This window comes from Cuculus canorus, chromosome 2 (assembly GCF_017976375.1).
Source record: "Cuculus canorus isolate bCucCan1 chromosome 2, bCucCan1.pri, whole genome shotgun sequence".
In the NCBI taxonomy this organism is placed as follows: Eukaryota; Metazoa; Chordata; class Aves; order Cuculiformes; family Cuculidae; genus Cuculus; species Cuculus canorus.
Genome location: NC_071402.1, coordinates 90992675 through 91013932, shown reverse-complemented (window position 1 = coordinate 91013932; position 21258 = coordinate 90992675). Strand labels below are relative to the sequence as shown.

The following is a 21258-nucleotide window of genomic DNA, read 5'->3' as shown; positions in this document are numbered from 1 at the left end:
CCAGGAACAGATACACACCCTCTACATCATCTCCGTGAGATATTAAGCATAGACAACCACTGCTTGCCATTCTCCTGTTGTTCTGAACCACAGATAAGAGACACGAGCTGTTTAATTTTACCTGGGGTTATTCTAGATAGGTGTTTCCCATAGATGCCAGAGTACCCCAAACCACTCAAATTGAGTTTTATTTCTTCCTCCAGGTGAAGGGAGAACCTTGAGAAAAACATCTTTCTCCCACCACTGATGAACAAGTTGCCACAGTCTTGTGAGCACACCCACTGGCTGGGCAGGTTGCCATCAGGGTTGTTTGCGGAGCTCTAAATTCTGAAATAAAACATTTCTTTCATGTTTTAGTTAGGCAAATTAATTACAGCAGTAGATGGTGCTGGCAAGCCTCTTCAAGTTGAGATCCTCACAGGAAAGCCACTAGGAAAATTTTAACCAGCAGTACTGGTTGCCAATGGTATTCTTCAGAGTGAGATTTCTTTCTATTTTGAAGTGCATGCAGTGAAACTAACCTGTGGGAGGTGCTTCCTGCACACTGACAAAATGGAACAGCATCTGTTAATTTTCATAGAGTGCAACATGTGTGCAAAAAAGAGCCAGTTCAACAATTTCTTATGGAATTCAAAAGTCCCTCAGCTTCATCAGATGAGTATAAGATTCCTCAGAAAAGACTTATCTCTGTCTTGACTTGAAAAAGATGTATTTTCAAAACAAGAACTGCATACACACACGCTTCCCCCTTCATCCACAACTACATCCAGCTGCTGACCTTCCAAGTTCCTTGTAGTATAGCTTTTGCTGTGACACTTTAAAAGCCTAGCAGACATTTTTAAGGGATTTTACAAAGTACACAGGCCTGGCCTTGTAAAAGCTCATGAGGAATCCACGGAGGTCATCGTGGAGCATAGACAGTCTGCAAACAGTGTAATCCACGTGCTGGTGAGGTAAGGAATGACCAACATCAGGTGGATAGGCCTGAAGACTTCTGCAGCAACTGGCTCCTCAAGCAATGCTGAAAACCCTGGAGGAAATGCCTGCTGATCTTCAAAGCAGGAACAGCCTGAAGTTTCCTGAACATGAGGATTCTGGATGTGAGGCCACAATCCTCTTAGGCATGCAACAAAAATTACAAAAACAAAACAAAACAAACAAACAAACAAAAAATCCACTAAAGTTAATAACTGCAAATAATCAGTGAGACTGACCCTCTACTCTGCAATGAGCTGTTGGATCCATCCAGCAAAGTTCTGATGCTCCTCCGCACAACAGCCACACGGATCAAGCAGCAGCTTACAATCTCTGCAGCTTTCCTTTTTCTATTCCAGGCAGTCTTCCACACGCGTAGACTCCTGGCACGCAATACTCAGTTGTTCAGACTAGGAAGGGATGCTATAGCCTGTAGCTGCACAAGGTGTCCACCGTAACTATATCAAGAACGTTGCAGGGCGCTGCACTGTTGGCAGAATTTTAGGCACAGCCTTCGGTCGTCTGATGGGCTGCACAGGCGACCATGAGTAAAGGGGAGGCTGGACACCTGCACACTGCAAAGAATTGCAGGAAGTTTATTTCAGGAACGCTGGGGAAAAAAACAAAAACAAAACAAAACAGACAAAATTGTGAACAGGTTTCTTCAGTGAGTGAAGTTTCAAGTTGCTATTCCTCCAGCAAAAACCGTCTGCTGCTAGTCCAAAACCACCCTCCTCTTCCAAAGGAACAATTCTACCACTAGTGCTTCACACACTGCTATCAAGCAGATGATACAGACAATTCTTCCCACAATTCACGTATGAAAAGGGAAACTCATTTCCTTCTGCTGACTCCTATTGATATACTAAAACTTTAGCCTGAAACAAACCAGTATGAATTATGGAGAGGTTCAACCCAATTCTGCCTGAAGTAGTAGATAGAGGTGTTCAATGTAGAGAAAAACAAACAACAAGAAAAAAATTGACCAAGTGTATGCACTTACCCCTCTCTCCAATTTCTGCAGCAGGACATCAAGAGTTTGCCCATAGAACCTTGACTAATCACTTTCATATATACACACATAGCAAAGCAACATTTAAGTATGACAATCAGACTATGATACTGAAACTCATACTTCTTTTGAGGAGTGATGTTTCCACGTGAACATCTTCTCAGTCATATATACATACACACCCACACAGCCACTTTCGTTTAATTCTAGGAATGAAATCATCTTGCTTTACAGTCTTAAGCCAGTACCTACTATGGCAATATACATATATACATTAATCTTGCTGAGGTCACTTAGAATCTACTCTACAACCAGAGCTGAACAGGATCTAATGTGTTTTAAAAGAGCAACAAAAGAAAAAAAAAATCTGATATTGTTCTTTGATTAGGTTTCAACTCTTCAAAGGAACAAACTTTATATCTACCCAAATGATGGATCTCGTCTTCCAAACTTCATATAAAAATGATGTTCAGTCAGAGAAAAAGTAAAGGACACGGAAAATTTCAACACCACAACTCGTACTTTCACTCAGACACCAAATATCAGGAGCTATATTACAGTTTTAGTTCAGACATTAGTGTTTTGTAGTAAGTTTAATATATGCCTTATGGAGCTCAACCGTTCAACATAAAGAGACACAAGAGAAGAATTCAAGAAATTGGTAGCCATCTCACCTGTACAGCAGACAACCTTGTATTTGAATGAGTTAAAACAAGAAACTAAAAAAGCTACCCACTCATTTCACACACGGTAATGTGCAACTATCATTCCAACAAAAATCAGAAGAGTCACCACCAGATTCGTTTCGCTCATTCCCTCATCTAAACTTCAAATGGAGTTTCTGAAGCTAGAAGTTTTCGCCATCCCTGCTTACTAACAGCTGGAGACAGGAATTGGCCCTTTCCTCATCTGTTAGTGTCTGGCATGCCACAGAGGCTGTGGAGGTAGGCAGTTTCTGTAAACAACAGTGGCAGCAGCAACACGTTCAGCATATTTCACACCGAATTTGAAATGTTGTTCAGTAGGGATTTAACATAAATAATATGAAAGCTGACATGTTCAAAGGTTCTTCAGCAAAAGCACTCCTTTAAAACTTCCTAAAATCTCTAAACATGGATAATTTCTTCAGTAATGAGGTCTTCAAAATGGCAGTAAGCAAGCTACCCAAAGGGTGGGGTAATGGGGAGAGTAATCACACGTCTGGGGGAAGTCACAGGCTCTATCTTGGCTGTGTTTCATCTCTTCATATACCCAGGGGACTGATTAGTTTATGATAAGCTATTAGGCACCCTAGGGAGGACAGTTAACCATCTTACCAAAACAAAAAGGCTAAACAAATCTAAGTCTCACTGGATTAAAGAAACACTATCTGAAGAACAGCAAATTTGTGTTTCCTCCCTTCTACTGGAACTAGCAAGTATTACATTTTGCCTACATATGGCTCACACAGATCTCAGAAATCCCAAATTCGAGCACATACTTGCTGCTAAATTGGTAACAAATGCTCCGAAGCATTTTCTTTCCCAAGACACTAGTGCTGTGATGCAGAAAAAAGGAGGGACATAGCAGACAAATACAATAAATAATGATTAGACAACTCGAAACAACTTGTTTATGTAAATTCTCTTCCCCATTGTTAAAATACAGGTATACCTAGGAGATATTGCGGGTTCTGCAACAAAGCAAATATCGCAATAAGTCACACAATTTTTTTGGTTTCCTTGTGCCTATGAAAGTTATTTTTGCACTAAACTCTTGTCTATTAAGTCTGCAATAGCATTATGTCTAAAAAACCAATGTACATACCTTAATTAAAACATACTTCATTGCTAAAAAATGGCACAATAAAACCTGCAATTTGAAGCACAATAAAACAAGGTATGCCTGTAGTCACAAACCAAGGATCAGCTGCAGATGCAGGACCCAGGAAGGCCATACACAGTTGAATGCTGGTTGCACTTCAGAAGGAAAACTCCAGTCAGCAGCAGCCCCACCACTACAATCCCTGCTCCTAAAAGTTCTGAAAAGCTCTTGCCTGCTGTGAGGCTCACAGTGAAGCACCTACATGTACCACAATCCTACCCATGTTAAACATTTATCTCTGGTGAAGCAGAGGGACAAATTCACCTTTTGCCTGCCAACCGATGTAAAAGCTCCAACACACCAGAGCTGCCAATGACCCTGCTTTTGACTTACATCAGGTCCAATGTATTTCAAAGTACTTTGATGGCTTAAAATATGAAGGAATGCTTTTCAGTAAGACGACCCCCTGTTCTTTTCTGTTCTTTTATCTTTTCTTAACAGTTTGCTATCCAGTGATAGGAGGGAACCCCAGCTGCATAGCCTGAGCTTTTATCTTCTGCTGACCATGCAACAACACAAAGCTCAGTGCTGGATTTCCTGCTGCTTGCCTAAAGGGGCTGTTCAGCTTGTTTAAATATTACTTGCCTTGGGAGCCTTGGAGTTGTGCCCAAGCACTGTACTGTATCTTCCCAGCATCCATTTCAGCACGCACTTTAAAGGTCTTTAGGTTCGATGTACTATGCTCTCTCCCTTGCTACAGGAGGAGCCTAATGCCTCTAGAAAAAAAAAAGAAAACCCAACCGACTCCTCCTCCTCTCCCCATTCACCCCATAAATCCCTGTGCCTCATTCTGCTACAGAGCTAACAGGAGTCTCTCTTCATCCCAAAAGCACGCAAACACGTTTAGTCTGAACCAACTGCAACCAAGGGAAAAGACATTCTGTTGTGAAAGGCTACAGCGAGGAAGAAATCAGATGCCATGTATCATGTACAGCAAGCTATTAACGCTTACTGAGCAAACAACCGAGGAAGTACAGTAGCAAAAGTGTGCTTTTAAGCCGAATTGTGGTACAGCAGCCTCTTGCCATGCTAATTTTGGGAACTCTCCACAGCTGATTTTGAAAGAAAAGAATCTTCAAACACGACCACCTCCAAATTTGCAAACTCAACATCACGGCACTTTCTTTCCTTGTTCAGAGCAGTGTTGAAATTAAAACATGGCTTTTACAAAAGCAGAAAAGATATTCCAGACTTTAAAAATTCTTTCAGAAGCTGTCCTTCTCAAAATTACCGTGCCGCCGAGACGCTAAGTTCTGGCTACAAGGTCAGCAGGGAGATAACCTTGGCCAATAGAAACGATCAGCATCAGCCTAAAGGCAGAGCCAGGCGGCCACCTATTAAGCAGCCCGGCAGGCCTCACTGTTAACCTGTTTGCAGCCGATAACAGCTGATACGGATGGAGAAGGAGGAGATAAAAAGCCAGACCCAAAATCTATTTGCGAAAGTTGTGGACACAGCAGTTCGAGTAAGGAAAACTTCAGTGAATACTAACTGCAGGAACTGTCCTGTAAAAAGTTGTCTCTCATGTTCCACAGCAGCTGAGACGCAGAAGTACATGTAGCCGTCCTTGCATTTTTTAGGAAATTCAAGGCTAGAAGCGAAAACCTGTTTTTAATCCATTCCGCTTCACCTCAGCCTGCAGCATACAGACTGTTTCAACGACTGTCATTCAGAAGGACAGGACTGCCAGTCCTCACTTCACCCTACAGCTCCAGCCACACATTCTCCCTTCAGCCTCACGCTAGTCTTAGCATTTGAATAATCACATGGTGATCTGGGATCACAGAACTGATTTGGTTTGTTCGGGGTTTTTTTTTTTTTAACCCCGTACACACTTATAGTTTCATCAACAGGCTTCACATAGGGGAGCTGAGACCAATATTGTCAAATTACACCCTCTATTTGAGTGAGGGATGAGAGACCTGAGCAGGAATGTTGTCCGTAACTCTACTCCTGTGGTGCTGCCGTACTGGGGAAAGATGAAAAGATGTAGTGGAACAAACCCACAGTTGGCTACATCTCCAGTCTCCCTCCTCCTGCTCCCCTTGCTCCCTTCTCTGAAGCTCACAGCTCACTTGTAAACCCTGTGCCATAAAGAATGTTCCTATCATTTAAAAGTCTACCTGAAATTCAGTTATCCAATTAAACCCAGTTCTCCAATTAAACCCAGTTCACAATAAAATAAACGACCACAACCAAAATGTCTGCAGTGCATCTCTCCCATGGCATCCTTGGAAGAGAAGAGCAAGAGTAGTCCCAGGCAATGAGTTAGTAATTTTCTGCTTACCTATACAATTTTTCCTTGATCAAGGACCGGGGCGTACCATCTGCACAGTGCTAAGCACAAAACAAACACAATTCCAAAATATCCTCCCTTCCTTGCCACCTCCCTCAGTCTTTACAGTGCTCAATTAAGCATAATTTTCAACTTTTGTTTTGGTTGTAAACATCTGTGAACGACCCTTTCCCCATGCACAAAGACAAAACTCCCCTCCTGCCCCAGTACAACTCATGCTTCATTAAGACATTTTGCTAACAATGCTGAAACAGTTTGCCACCATGTGCCACAACATGTATGAACCACAGCTCCAGAGTCCCTGGTAAGTAGGCCAAGTAGCTCACCTGGAGTCCTCAGGCACTTTAGAAACAATATTTACAGACCTTGGGCCCTTGGACTTAAAATACAGCACAGTGGGAATAGCACACATGCTCTTGAACAGGCAGCTGAAACCCTCCAGAGATGGTATTTATTGTAAAATGCATCACCTTAAGGGGACGGGATGGGGCAGAAGTGGAGTAAAGAAACCAAAGCTGCAAAGGGAAAGGACGTGTTGCCTGGCTGCACGTCCTCAGGCGCTGCTAGCTCACGTTGCTTGCACCATCTGATCGCTCAGAGCTAAACATGGAATGTAGGTAGCAAGTCATAACGCTGTACAGGGCTGGAGATGTGACCCATCAGCTGTTTCTGCATTATAATTACTGCACTGGGACATAGTAAGACCAAAAGTTTGCCTGGACAGATTTCTGCGACGATTTGGCTTGTTAAAAACGACAAGAAAGGGCCCACACCACTTTCAGATTTGTGATTACAGTCGCTTTTCCGCATTCTCTGTTTAAAATCCTCAATCCGCAAGAAAAGTAGTAGGCTCGGAAGTATTTTGCTTTATTCAATACAGCATTAAGAAGTAGGATTTCACAGCGCTGTGCTCTGTTTCTCCCTCCCCTTTCCACAAGGGGAAAGGTATTTCACACAAAGACACAGTGAAGCAGCACTCCCAAACCATCATTCTCTGCACTTCTAAGCTTGTCTTGGTCATTTCACCTTCAGGCCACTTCTGCTCCCAGGCTCTCCCTTGCTCTGGTTTTATTTTTAAAAGTTTCTGCTACTAATAAAAAGAACGAAAACCTTATTGCAACACGGTCATTTCCCTGTATTATCATATTCTCTAGCGAATTGATTAATTCTCAGAGTGATTCTGACCTGCAGCTCTCCCACTGGACCTCAAGTGATGCAAGTGATTTCTTCCAGCTCTCCCTCCATTTTATTTTTGTCCTAACATACAAGCAGAGGAATAAGTTTTGCAACTCTGGCTTTAAAATGCAAGTCTCTCCACTGCTACAGCTGGAAAGGAACACTTCACTTTCAGGCAATTTGATTGATTCTGTAACACGCTCAGAATTAAGCAATGCTCAAAGAGAACAAGCCAGTAAAGAAATTATTTAAATCAATATACATTCAACACATCTTACTGTCCAAGCTTTGCCCCACAAGTGAAGCATCAGTTATTAGAAGCACAGTTTGTGTAGGAAGTGACGTGAACTTTAGTGCAACAGGTCAGTGAAAAAACAGCAACAAAACCTGTAGAAGGACAGCACAAAGCCCTGCAGCAGTACACAGCCACTGCACTTCTGTTACGTGAAACGTAGCAGGCAGTGTAAATCTAGATAGCACAGCCCCTTTCCAAATGACTGCCTTTAGGAGACCAGGAGCACTCCCAAGGCAGAGGGATGCTTTCAGAAGGTCACTTACAGCTCCTTCGAGCTTTCTGTTTGACACCATGTGGACTCTCCCTGCTCACCCACCCACCCCTCAATCATACAAAAATTTTAGCACTTTTAGCATACCTCCAGTCAAAGATGAACTCAAAGCAAAATCATGAGGGCCAAATACAAAAGGGATATCCCCCAAACTTCAAAGATGCCATTTTTAACAATAGCAGAGAGGTACAGGAATGCCAGGTGGTTAACAGGAAGGCAAGCAGAAGGGAAGAAGACACAAGTCCACTACCCAACGAGCAAGCACAGGTCAGAAAAACACACTCCAGGCTCACAGACTAAAACTTCTGTAAGCACAAGAAGAGCACCTACTTTTAAGAAACCACTTCCTATCTTCTTCTGTCTATCCACTCCCCATGATAGCCTTCTCCCTGCTGTAATTCAGAATAGCCAGGCAGCTGAACTCTAACCATCCATCAGAAGAACTGGCTAATACAACGTCACCCAGCCCACCACATGAACAAAAACCACTAACAAATCCAGTTAGTAGTTAACTGCAAATTTTCACTTTACTAATGTTATGACACTACCAAGGGTTCCCTTGCTTTTGCACAGACACCGCCCTCTTAGAATCCCTCTCTGCTCAAACTCAGACTTACAAATAGATGTACAGATATTCTACATATCTGCTTCCACCTGGTGGATTACCAGAGATGAGACTGCAGCGTTTTTAAAACAAATGTGTAAACCCATCTGTAAATTTAGTTGCATGGTAATTCTGTGGGCAAGAGCAGAGGGGAAGAGTGGTTTGGCTCAGAGGGGAGGGGGAAGTTTGCAAGAAATGGAATACAAATCACACAACTGTTCAGATAATTTTGAAATTATTTTTTTTCTCTCTTGGAAAACAAACAAAAATTTTTTCTTTCCAAGATTTTTCTTTAATTTTGAGGAGTTTCTTGAAACACAGGAGGACAGAAATATTCAATATTGCTCTGTGGTGCTTAACATGAATAAATCACTTCAATCTAGCGTCTTGCAAAGAACTTAAAATACTCTTTTCCACGGTCTACCTTTCCATCATAAGGCAAAAAAAAATGTGTTCGTAGACGCATATTAAAATACATATTATACATACACACTGTATAAAACCAAACCAAAACGAACCCATAAAGTAACTTATTACATTTGCTTGCCATAACTATGGAAACCAGGGATTCTTCTATCACTTCATTAAAGCAAATGAGAAATGTCAGGGAGTATCCTGAGATACTTGCTGCTGTAAAACCTTTCAGGTCTGGTTTCTAAAAATTTCCTTGCTATGATACCTGCAAACGCAGCTTTGCAGCAACTTCCAGTTACGTTTTCATATGCATCTTTTTAAAGATAGCTGCCACCTTCACCCTGCCTATACAGCATCAAGGGTATTTAATTCACTGTGGCCGAAGTTCCCAGAAAAGCCAACTCTGGAGATCAAAGGTGTGGCACATTTCTTTGTGCTCCAGATACTCCTCCTGACTGGAAGTGAAGGTAAATATTATTCCAGCCTCAATCTGTTCCCCTCTTGCACCCACAGCAGCTTAGTACGATACAGTCAGCAGGCTATTGCAAATTACACTTAAAAGCTCATTACAAATCAAGGCTCCAGTCTTGCTAATGAATTGATACTAATAGGCCCATTCTATAGAAGAGACCCACTGGCTTCAACAGAAGCTACAAAAGTCCCAGTGCAAGCTGTAGTATGCAAGGGAGGGCTGTGTGGCCCCTGCATCAGGAAGTTTGTTTACATCATATGCACAGATATTTACCAACTTCTGGACTTTTGTTTTTATTGAGGAGACCAGAGATGTTTGGTAAGATGTGCAAATCTTGTCAGGCAGCTTTCAAGCTACCCTTCCTCCATATGGAACAGAATTTTCTATAGAGTAAAGGACATCCACCAGAACAAAATTTTCATTTTATATCCCTCAAACAGAAATTCTATAACGATACCTCCACATCGTGCTGCAAGAGAAAGGGTCATGCGTCCCTCACATGAGGTTGCCAACTTCAGCATTCAAAGAGCTGAACTGACTTATTGTGGTCTGGAGTAAAAGGGACACAAGGATGCTTGGCTTTCATGCACAGCCCTTTTTACCATCTGTATTGCAACAGACATTAAGAACAGAACAAACTGGAGAAATCAACCTCACTGATGATTATCAGCTATGATAATCAGTAGCTAGCTTATTCAATCGATAGCTGTAACTGCAATCTCCCACCCGCTTCAACCCTTCCCAAAACTCAACGCCCCTGCATTACAGCTTTAAGGACTAGAGGAACAGGTAAGACTTTCTCCCCTGTTTTTAGAGATTCTAGGTTTGTTGTTTACTTATTCTTCTTTCCAGAAAGAAAAGAGAGGACATGAAAAATAACTCAAAACGTGGAGTTACTTCTCCCTTAGCTGCATTCTTAGAAATGGTTGAAGAATTATTTTTTTATATTACTTATTTTTCTTTCAACCAAAACAAATGTGGCCTGAACCTAAACATCTGACGCACAGTGTTTCAGCACAAATGGTTAAAGCTTCCTAGAGTCACAGGCAAGAAAGGACAAGGCCCATAATAAAGCTGCCTGATGATCTCCAATTGAAAATCCTCCTGGCAGCCCAGCTTCTTTTATGTAGAACTTACTGACATACTCGCTCCGTCCCTGTCCCTGATGACTCTCTCAGTATACCTCGAAATTAGGAAGCTGACTAGGCTCACTAAAAACTTGTCTGGTCAGTCCTAATCACTCTGCCACCAAACAGTGAAAGCGGACAGTTTGACATCTCAGGAGATGAAGTCTCAGGCTGCACTGGTGTAATCACCAGCAAACAAGATATGTTGTTTTCTTCGAATCTAGTTGCCGTCACAGCCTTTCATCCCCAAAGTCAAGAGAGATTTTCAGGGCGTTTTGGGGTTTGCTGACATCAATTCTGTAGGATAAACTCCACTCATAGTTGTTCACGAGTCAGAAAATCCTTGCTTGGAAAAACAAAGCAGCCAAAAACTGCAATTCTCACAATCACTTGAGTCCAAGAGCCGCAGCCTTAGCACTGCCAGTTTCCCATCTCATTAAGTGTCTTGCAATACTTGTTTTTGTAATCGTTTTCCATGCTGTCTACACAAAAAAAACCTATCTCAGAAGCCGGAAGAACTACATTCCTTAAACATGGACCCTTTCCAGACTCACCCCAAACCATTCTGTGCTTAAGGTCCTATAACATACATGAACACACCGATCACTACAGGCCCAGGAGTTAATTAATTTTCAAGTTGCTCTAATTTTGAGACTAAACACTTCCCAAACTTCTTCATTCCTGATGTTCCCCCAGCTCTTTCAGGGAAGCCAGGCTGCCTCCTGCTTCCTCTCCATTCATGGTTGCTAAGACTGCATTGCAGCCTACCAAGCTGCTCTCCCAGAAGCCACGTAAGCATGCTGCCATGCATGCAGAGCGAGATTCACGTTAACTGCTACAGAGTCAGCATCTTTCTTTACAAGAACTTCATAGTGAGTAGTTATTTTCTATTTCTTCTTTTTCAACTCTTTTTTTAAGACACAGACATCTCCTCCTTCTATTTCGTCATCACATCCTCTCAGAAAGACCGAAGCGCATTGATCCCATTGTAGATGCCAAGGCCTTTGCATCAGTGCCTGCTAGCTGGTCTTGAGTCACCTTGGGTAAGGTTCAAACAAGGTACAGAGCAAAAACACTCTTCCAGAAACTTTAAAATCCAAATGCAAATTCTCTGCCTATCACTTTCATTGTTAGGCAATAAAAAGGCTAATAAAAGAAGTCACAGTATGAGAAGTCATCGTCTAGCAGTCTAGGGTCTGACAAGTGCCAACAAGTCCTTGGGATGAAGGGAAGACGATCCAGCCACCACTGGTGGCTGCCTCCCTTAGTCTCTCCACCACATCCTGCCCCACTGACCAGACCCTGTGTTCAGCTCCCTCGAGTCCCTACGTCAAATAAATAATGGCTGAACATTTCCAACAGCCACTTGAGCTCAACAGTGTCTACGTCCTCTCCTTGTCCTCCAGCGATGCCACAGACATTCTGGGTCTCAACAACATCAACTCAGAGGTACAATATAAAATAAACACGTGGTCACTTCCAGAGGCTGGAGTGTACCTACAAACATAGGGTCACGATCTGATGCGCATTTATTTTCTTTTGCATCCTCTATGACTAAGTAAAAATAAACCCCGTTTTGGAAAGTCTTTTAAGAACAAAAAAGCCCAGTACTTCCGATATTCATGCAAGGAGCAAATCCTGTAATACCTACTTTGTGTGCTTAGGGCCCCGAAAGCTGCCAGACTTAGATGAAGGATGGGGGGAGAAGGAAGATTTCTGTGATGAACCCTACTTTTCAAAAGGTTTTAGAAATAAATGTACGATTAAACAGATGCAATGCATTGCTCAAGTTGACACATAAAATCAGAATAGAAATTATTTTAAATATTTTTTTAGGTTTTCTACTTCTATTTATTTACAGCTTTGACAGCAAAAGACAAGTGGTCTTCTGTAGAATAAAATTACTTTTCAACTTCAGTATATAGTTAACATGGGAGTTGGTATCTTTGCATCTTTCCTGTGCATTCGTACCATAGACTCAGTGGTACAAACATGAGGATGCATACCTGCAAGGTTCATAACCACACCTGTACATTAAAAAGATTACTGAACAATCTAACAAAAGGGTGTTTACTTTTAGTGCATACAATTCTGTATCACCTAGCCCATTTGCAATCAGTAATACTGATATCATTTAACACTGGAGACAAAGCGACCCATGTTTCTCCATCAATCAGGCATAGTAAACCCACAGAAGTCAAAACAAAACTAGTCAAGAGATGGAAGAATTAGGCCTTTGGGATGCTATGCTACTGTCTCCTGTGTGGTTAATTTTGATGAGGCTGTTGAAGCACAGCCTTTAGCCAAGTGCTTTTTCATACAAAGTCATCCACAACTCAGAGACAATTAATCATCATTTATTACTCACCTTCTGGCAACACCCACTTTAAGCTAGACACTGCCCAGACACATCAAGAAAGACAGTCCCAGCCTGAAGGCTTTGTGGTAAAAGCGAGCCATTTCTGAGACCCGACTCTGATGGACAGACAACTACAGATACCCGTGGTATTCCTCACAGCTACTAGGATCTGCCAGAATAAAGCTGCTCACAGGATAACTTAAACTTGAATGCAATTATTTCAAAAACAGACAAGATATGTATTAAATACACCAGCTATACCTACTTTTCACTGTCTGTCAACTGCTACTGGTGTTACGGTACAAGCCAGTCTCGTGAAAGGATTCTGCTGAAGAAATATGATGAATCTTCATAGTCTTATTGATCAGAGCACCTCACATGGTTACAGTACATAGGAAAGTAGTTACTCTGTTCTTCTGCGGCATTAGTAACTTCTCAAACAAAGAAGCCTGATTGAGGCAGACAGTGAGGGGCTTATCAGCTTAAGAAATGGGAAGGATGGTCCAATTAACTGCCAAGCAGTCAGACATAATTCACTCTGACGAGGCCAATGAGAGACAAGTCAGAGAAATGCATGTCCTGTACATTTATGTAACACCCAAACACTCCCCCTTGCAAAGACTCCCCTTCTGGAAGCATTGCTTAAATAAGGAACGAGTCACTGAAGGAAAATCCACCTGTACGGACCTGCATCTAACCAGCACCCTCTCTGATTAAGCAACCCTCTCAGTGGTAAAGAAGACATTGCCAGTTGCTAAACTGCTGGACCCAGGTGCTAACAGACACCACCAAGCAGACAGACAGAAAGCTCTGTGCAAGGTTTTCTGAGGTCCATACCACTGTGCTGTCTTCTCACACATCAAGAAATGGAGAAAGAAGTAGAAGGCATAAAAAGGTAAAAGTACCCCACCCTGGTCTAGGTAGGCAGACTTCATCTCCTTTTCCTGAATGACTTGTGCAGGGACAAAGAAAGAGCCACAACATTACTGAAGTAATTTTACAATATTAAAAGAAAGAAAAAAGGAAAAAAAAACCCAAACAACTGAAGGCAAACTATATGTAATAGCTGATTAAGGAAGCTGTGAATCCAGCCGCAGTGTCACTCTGGATGTCCTCTGCCATGCTTAGTACCCTGCTAGCACAGGGTAAACAAAAAGAAGGCACAGGGAAAGCAGAAGGGGAGAAATTCTACAAAAGATGCTAGAATGAAAAGAACGTTCTCAGTGAATCATAGCTCTAGCTCGGGACCCACCACCTAGGAGGTAACAGGCATTTGAAATGGAGAGAGGAGAAAAAAGAAAGAAAAAAGAAGTCTCCCAAAACACTGATTCATAAATATGAGCTTCATCTAATATTTATGGAAAGAGTGGACTCTTTATTCTGCAACAAAAATGCCCACATGAGACCCAGTCCTTCCTTTGATAAAGCACCTTGTTTTGTATAATCCTCTTCGTTTTTCAAAATGCCAGACTTAAGACCGTCATGATCAGAAAACGTGCTTTATGCACTATGAGCAGGAGCGTAAAAAACGCCAGTTGTGTGGAATATTTATGTTACATACGACAACATCACATTTGTCAGTTGGTTACCAGGAGCTAAGGAATCCATGCGGTCCTAGCAAAGTTGCCTTGCAGCAGGGTGTTATAGCAAGCATGAACCAGGCTATATATGGTATGTTTACTGAATGATTAGGCATAAACATGTTACAGAAGAAATGATGTCTTGTATCAGACGCTGAGCTTGCTGCTGCAAGGCAAACCATCTTGCTCGGAAGGCAGTTTGTCACATATTCTTCATATGCTTCTGGCTGTGGGTGCCAGTGAAACCTCTAGAAAACAGGAACAGGTTATGCGGCAAGTAATGATTAACTACGTGGAGGATCAGCCCTCCAAGCTCCACCCGCCAGCATTCCCTGTCTCCTTGCTGCTCATCCTCCCCCACTACTTTTCAGCTTGGACTGTTCACCAGGCAGTCTGGCGGAGGGCACGAAGGCATACACAGAGCCGCATGCTGCACAGAGCGCTGCCTCTGTGACGGGATGACGGGCACAGACAAGTGCACCCTCTATTTCTTAAGAAACAGCTGGCAGCAACGAGCAAGCACTGCAACCATCTGCCTGCCCCATGTTCAAACCCAGTCGGCACAGGACTATTTCACAACAGGGAGGAGGGGGGAAATCCTGAAAGGGTAGAGGAAGGAGGGTATACTGAAGATGCCTTAAAGCACAGGAGAAGGTTTGTATTGGGCTCCAGCATCCTGCTTAACCTGTTTTGTGGTATGTTCCGGCTAACTCTCCTTTTGGTCGAGTTTTGGTGGTTGGTTTTTTTTGCCTTTTTTTTTTTTTCTGGCAACCAGCCCCAAGCTTCAGCCCCTTCTCTCCTCTGACTCTTCTCATGCTTCATCACACTCCAGCACAAACATAGTCTCACAGAAAGGAGACACTAGAAAACAAAATGCTGAGTCCATCATAGACTGAATCTGAGCACACAACTTCTTTACGGTAGGGAACAGGAATCTTCCTCATCAAGTCACCAGGACCACCAGCCCTCAAATGCCAAACTTCCCACCTCTTTTGCCACTTTTCTACCTTAGCAACTTCTGCAGCTCCTAAAAAAAACCCCAAAACTATGCAAAGCGGTAGAGCGGTGGAGAAACAAAGCTAATAAAACCCCCAAACCCCCCATACAGAAAACTGCATGCCACGCAAATCTAACCACTGTGCAGCGCAGGGGCAGCAGCAGTGATCACAGCAGCATCAGGATGTACCTTCATCACGGCAGATTTATGTCTTCATTGTGTACAGTATTCACAGGGTTAATGGACAGCCTGAAGATCAGAAGATCAGATTTTGTGCTAAGCAACAAAAGCATCAACTCAAAGCTGTGCTAGGTGTTTTTTGACAGGGGTTAAGCAGTTGGTAACCAGTGGCAAGAACTTGATGGAGGCTCAGTAGCCATTTTAAGCAGCAGATGTATTAATCATGGGAGTGCAGTAGAAAAGAATCAGGGGCAAAAACATCGTACAGAAACAAGGACCCCTAAAAGGTCAGGAAAACACATGGACCCATCCATCGTGTGCAACACAGACTTAGAGAAGCCAACAAAGAAAAAAGATTATTACATGACCTCCAGAGCACAGCAAATCCCTCAGAGAAGTAAGTGCTAGGCATCAGAAACTTCCTGGTTTCCTTGCTGTTGTTTCACATGTTTTCTGGAGAGTTTTCATGCTGTGGGAAAGATTTCTAAGTACACTGAAAGTAAGCCTGCAACATCCCCTTCCACTCCCACAGCAAGTATGCAGTCCGTGAAAGATTAAAGTGTTGGAAACATACGCTTCAGCGAAGACTCCTCTCTTCTTTTAAAACAGATCAACAGCTTAGCACTTGATGCATCTTATCAAACTATTTTGCCATCCCTTTTTTAAGGGGGGTGGGGGTGGGTATGGAGTGAGCAAGCGTGCATGAGGCGCATGCAGTCTGTAACTTGAACACTGTTTTACAGATGTATTTACTATACTGCTTTTCTTTGGGGGCTTTTCAGGCCAGAGCAGCCTTTGTCTCTGGGCGCTATACTCTAGCCAGCTTGTAACAAATGAGCAATCACAGAGAAAGCAGATCTGGCTCCTTCTCTGAATCTGCTGAGATGCCGAGGCATGAAGATGTGACTGAAAAACTTCTCTCTGGTTACGAATCCGATCAATCCCTTTGGTCACACGAGCGCCTGAAGTCTGGTACAATTATTAACTGTGCTGCAGTCACATGAAAGAGAACAAGCTTCCCCCTCCCACCCTCATCCCACGGGTAACATTATGTGGGCAGTGAATATATGAAGGAACATGGTAGGTGGAGTTTGGAAACCCCCACAGAAAGGCTGCAAAGCTGTACTTTTTTTATTTCCTACTTTCAGTGGATGGATTATTACATTTCAGGCAAGCCTGCCCAAACCTCAGACTCATTCAGGTCCCCAAGGATAGTGAGGTGGGGAATCCTAAACTTCTCCATTCGGTACTGTCTCCTTTAAAGGAGGAAAGTTAGAGGTGTTTCCAGTTTTCCCCATCTCTTAAATACAATGATGCTGAAGCACGTAAAGCATTTTTAGTGAAGCATGAGTGGGCAGTTTCTAAGCTGGTGAGGTTGCTTTGGAGATGTTCTTATTTGCTGGGTGGGACTCATCAGGTATGAGCGACAAGAGACAAGGAAAAGAGCCTACTGTGCTTCCAAGGAGAAGCTCCTGGCATTGAGACAAATGAGATAGGCAGCGTGGACTAAAAGCCTAAGTTGTGATTCAGCTGCTGGGACCAGAGTCTCATGCAAGCTTCCTGGTTTTACAGCCTGCGCTCGCGTAACTAAGAACAGGGACGGCACTTTCCAAAAGCTCCTTTTCGAGGCCAAGGGGGAAATGACAGAGAACGCCATGCAAACAGCGTGATATCCACAAACCCCCAACTACACCTCCACCACCTCCTTACACACCTCAAAGTCCGTCAGAAGGCCAGTAATGCATTATTTTAAATGTAAACCAAGTGTCACAGATGTGTGCGCGCTATAGAAACCTGTGATGGGAACTATTAAAGACTGTATCTCAGCTAAGACAGGAACCGCGCTGGATGGCTACACAGCCCTCCAGCCTCTCCCGACATGTCCCTGGAGCCATGTGCACCGTTTCAGCCAAAACCAGTGAACTGCACTGACCTTAGAAGGGGAGTAAGCAGGGAAGGCAGTGAGAAAGAGCACCAGGTTTGACATCAGATAGCACTTCCTAGACACAGTTAAAAATGTAAAGCACAGAGCATCTTTAAGTGATTACATCTACAAAGTCCCCAGCTCTGTGGTACTTCCCAAAAAAATTGGGAGAGGGGAAGGAGGCAAAATACAGTGGGTTGATGACATACAATAAAACATAAATGAGCACATAAACTTCCAAAGTGCTACATGTATTTTCAGTTACGTTATAATTGAGTATGTCCCCAACAAAGCAACTACATTTGTAATGTTATACCATGCATCCATTTTATAAAATATTGTAAAGTGTGCTTTTGCCTTGTCCCGCCTACGCAAAATAATGAAGAAATATCACTCATCAGGAACTCCCTAAGCAAAATAAACCTTAGAAAAACACAGTACGCTCACTGAGTAACATGTATTTCTGCAGAACTGCTGTTCTTTATATATTTTGCATCTGAAAACTGTAAGTCTCACATGCATTCGCACACAAAAGACAGACAGACTGCTGCTGTGGACAAAATGGTGCCATTTAATACAAAAATCTGGTTTATGCGTAGCCTGGCTGTAGTGCATGCTGGTCCCAAGCAGAGTGGGATGCAGCCAGTTATATCGAACAGTTGTGCCCTCAGCAACAAATGGTGCATTCATAAAACTGGAAAAGCCTCTGTCTAGGGGCTCGCAGCTCTGCAAAGGAAACAATCGCTTGCTGACATTTTCTGAAGGAGGGTATGGCCAAAAAAGGTTGAGGGGGAGAAGTATGATCTGCAGGAAAGTTATGTACACAAGAAATACCAAAATGCAAGGGAAAACCCCCAAATGTGCCACTGAGTTACCTTCGCATTCTCCCTGCATTAGCTAGCCTCTAACAAAAGAGCAAGGCCACCTGAATAAGATATGCTTGGAAAACACTTGGCCAGTCAAGGGTACAGAAGAAAAAGAAGAAGGAGGAAAGAAAACGGCTTTCTTGTAGAACGCTGGCCCATGAAGAAGCAACAGACATCACGCAGGCTGCAGTACACAAAGCCGCATCTGACAGGCAGTTTCTCACAAGTTTTCTACCCTTGCCTTTATTAGCTATGCCACCTCCACACTGGTAACTAAAAGCCAACATCTGGTGCTGGCTAAATGTCAGCACAGACAATCCCTTTAATAAAAATTTAAAGAGTCTGGGTCCCAACGAGGAAGTCATTAGTGCTTTGAATGTAAGACCCTACACGAGAGCTGCAAGACTGAAACAATCCAGGTTTTTACGCCAGGCAGAGCAGTGACATCAGTGTGCGCTATGCCACCTCTCTAGGCCCCCTGCCATCTCACAACGGGGTGCCCGGCTCATGGCTGCTGGCCCATGTGTAGCACATCTGGATGGTTCATCTGGTCAGCACCCAGGTCCTGTTGCAGAATGGGAGCGTACCATACAGTCTGCCCTTAGCCTAGGGAGCTCCGGCTCCTGAAGCTGAAATGCTGGGCACCACTGCCTGCCCCAACACATCCGGCATCTACATTGGTAAAGCCGAATCCTGCTTGCTCCTCAGACACATGAGACATCCAGACAAGTCAACTCGAAAGTGTTTCTAAGTGGCAGCTAGGCAGCACGGCTCATTAATGAATACTTGTCACCTACTCTGTTCTACTGAGCTCAGTGATTAAACAAAAAAATCCCGAATCACACACAGTAACTGAAGTTCAGTGGGAGAACCAGTGAAAGTTTCCTTCAAAGGAGAAATGAACTGAGGCCCACTTTCACTTTGATAGGAAATAACAAATAAAAGCCCACCTAACCAGTCTTGGCTGCCCCCAAGGCTGCAGTGGGGCATCCACACCATTTTCTCCTGCTGCTTCACACAGCACAGAGGTCTCCCACATCTTGCCCAACAAAATATTTTTATGAACTCAAACCTGATCACGTTACTTTGGGAGTAATAACAGTGTCTTCCCCAGGCAAGGGGAGCCCACCTGAAGGAGAAAGAGGGCAGAAATTTTGTGTAATAGTTGCCAGAATGAGTTCCTTTACTATATTACATATTACCATATTTGTATGTTAGAGATTTAAGAGGGGTATCTAAAGGGTATCTAAAATGGGGAGGAATGCAATTCTTCCTGCCCACTGGGCACCTAACAATCCTCTGAGAACCCTGGATTTCAATTTCAGAGGGGAACAGGACTATGGTCTTGCAGACTGACACTACAGGTATTTTTCCACAGACGCTTAAAAAATAAAGAAGGGGGGAAACAGGATGAGTAGTTCTTCAGGAGCAAGCACTTCCTACACCTCAGTGCTATAAGCAGACAAAATCTGTTGGAGTTGAGGAATAAATGCTGGGAGCACGCATGGTCAACTACAGCAGCAAGAACCAAGCAGTAGCTATGAAGGTGCTGGAGAATGAATGGCAATGTTTTTGTTTACCAGCTGGGCACTGTAAATGATTGCTATTGCAATAAAGTTTGCTCTGCATCTGCATGAATAATTTCAATAAAACTGTATGAAAAGCCACTTCACTAGCGCCAGTTATCAGCTGGAGACCTACAGCAAATGTGAAACCGCAAATGCCTTCCCAGAGGCATCAAAGCGATCTAAAAATCATCCTTCTTACTTTATTCCTTGGTCAATTTCCAGTCAAAGCAGAGATTTACATGCACACGTAATGTTTTGTACATGCTTCCATTAAACTTGCCTTTAGCACTAAGTAAATGTATTTCAGAATTCATGTAGTACACATGATTTTGTTTCCCTCCATTGATTTTGCTAAGGCTATTCTAGTACAACACACAATCAACTTATTAGGAAAGGAAGTTTCGTTTGTTTGTTTTTGTTTTAAATTTGGAGGAGGCAAAAACACCTGGAAAGTTGTGGGAGAGCATCAACACAGTTAAAAAGAAAATTACATCCCAGTCTCCAGAAAACAATTTAAAATAAAGCAGTTCGGGAAGTTTGTGAATAAGAGATGAACAAAGACATTTTCAATTTGAGAAATGTCTTTCCTTTGAACACTGAGTCACAGAACAGAAGCCTTCACATCACCTTGCAAAAGAAAAAAAAAAAACAAATCCTGCCTGAAATGTGTCACTTTTCACTGCTGTTTACTATGTTTGTTTGTAGTGGTTTGGTAAAACCCCACAAATATTTAAGACCAAAACCACAGTCCATATTTTATATTTAGACGAACTACAGCATCTTCCAAGGCTGTAATTGCAAGCCTGCATCTACTGCTCCTCTCCCCCTGCCACTCTCAGGACCATGCAGCCAGAGCAGGAGGAAGAAAATGAGCCACTACTGCAGCCCTGGTGGTGGCCCTCCACCAAGCACCACCCTGGCCACCCCATTGCACCCCGTGGGATTCAAGAGCTGAGCCCCTGAACCTCCCATGAGAAGGGATGGCTTTGAGTTGAAGGGCTAATGTCTGTAGTTAGTAATTAACACCAAAGTCCCTTCTCATCTCTCCCTCATCTTCCAGCTGGTCCAGGTGGAACAAACAGGATGGGATTTACCTCTTGTGCTGATACTTCAAGTATCAGCCTCGATTTAAATCAGTATAAAATACAGTAGGGAACGGAGCCCAAAGGTTTCTAATCGTGTGTATTTGAACACCATGACCTCCTCACACCCCCGCCCCATGAATGCTTAACTGCTGAATGAGATTCCTCTCGTTTCCTGCACTGAATCATCTGTGTCA

General features: G+C 43.0%; 1 protein-coding gene across 6 annotated transcripts in view; it reads right to left on the bottom strand.

Moving 5' to 3' along the window:
• The window catches only part of RREB1 (ras responsive element binding protein 1), a 125628-nt gene that overhangs the window by 78217 nt on the left and 26153 nt on the right, over positions 1-21258 (bottom strand). For 2 of the 6 annotated variants that reach the window (XM_054059740.1, XM_054059739.1), the window contains exon 2: positions 1215-1585. The exons of 3 other annotated variants lie outside the window; for them this stretch is intronic. In XM_054059740.1, the coding sequence (XP_053915715.1) occupies positions 1215-1245 (31 nt within the window). In that variant the 5' untranslated portion in view covers positions 1246-1585. Of the gene's footprint in view, positions 1-1214; positions 1586-3793; positions 4239-21258 lie in introns of those variants that run through there. One more of the 6 variants, XM_054059741.1, reaches the window with a different exon arrangement.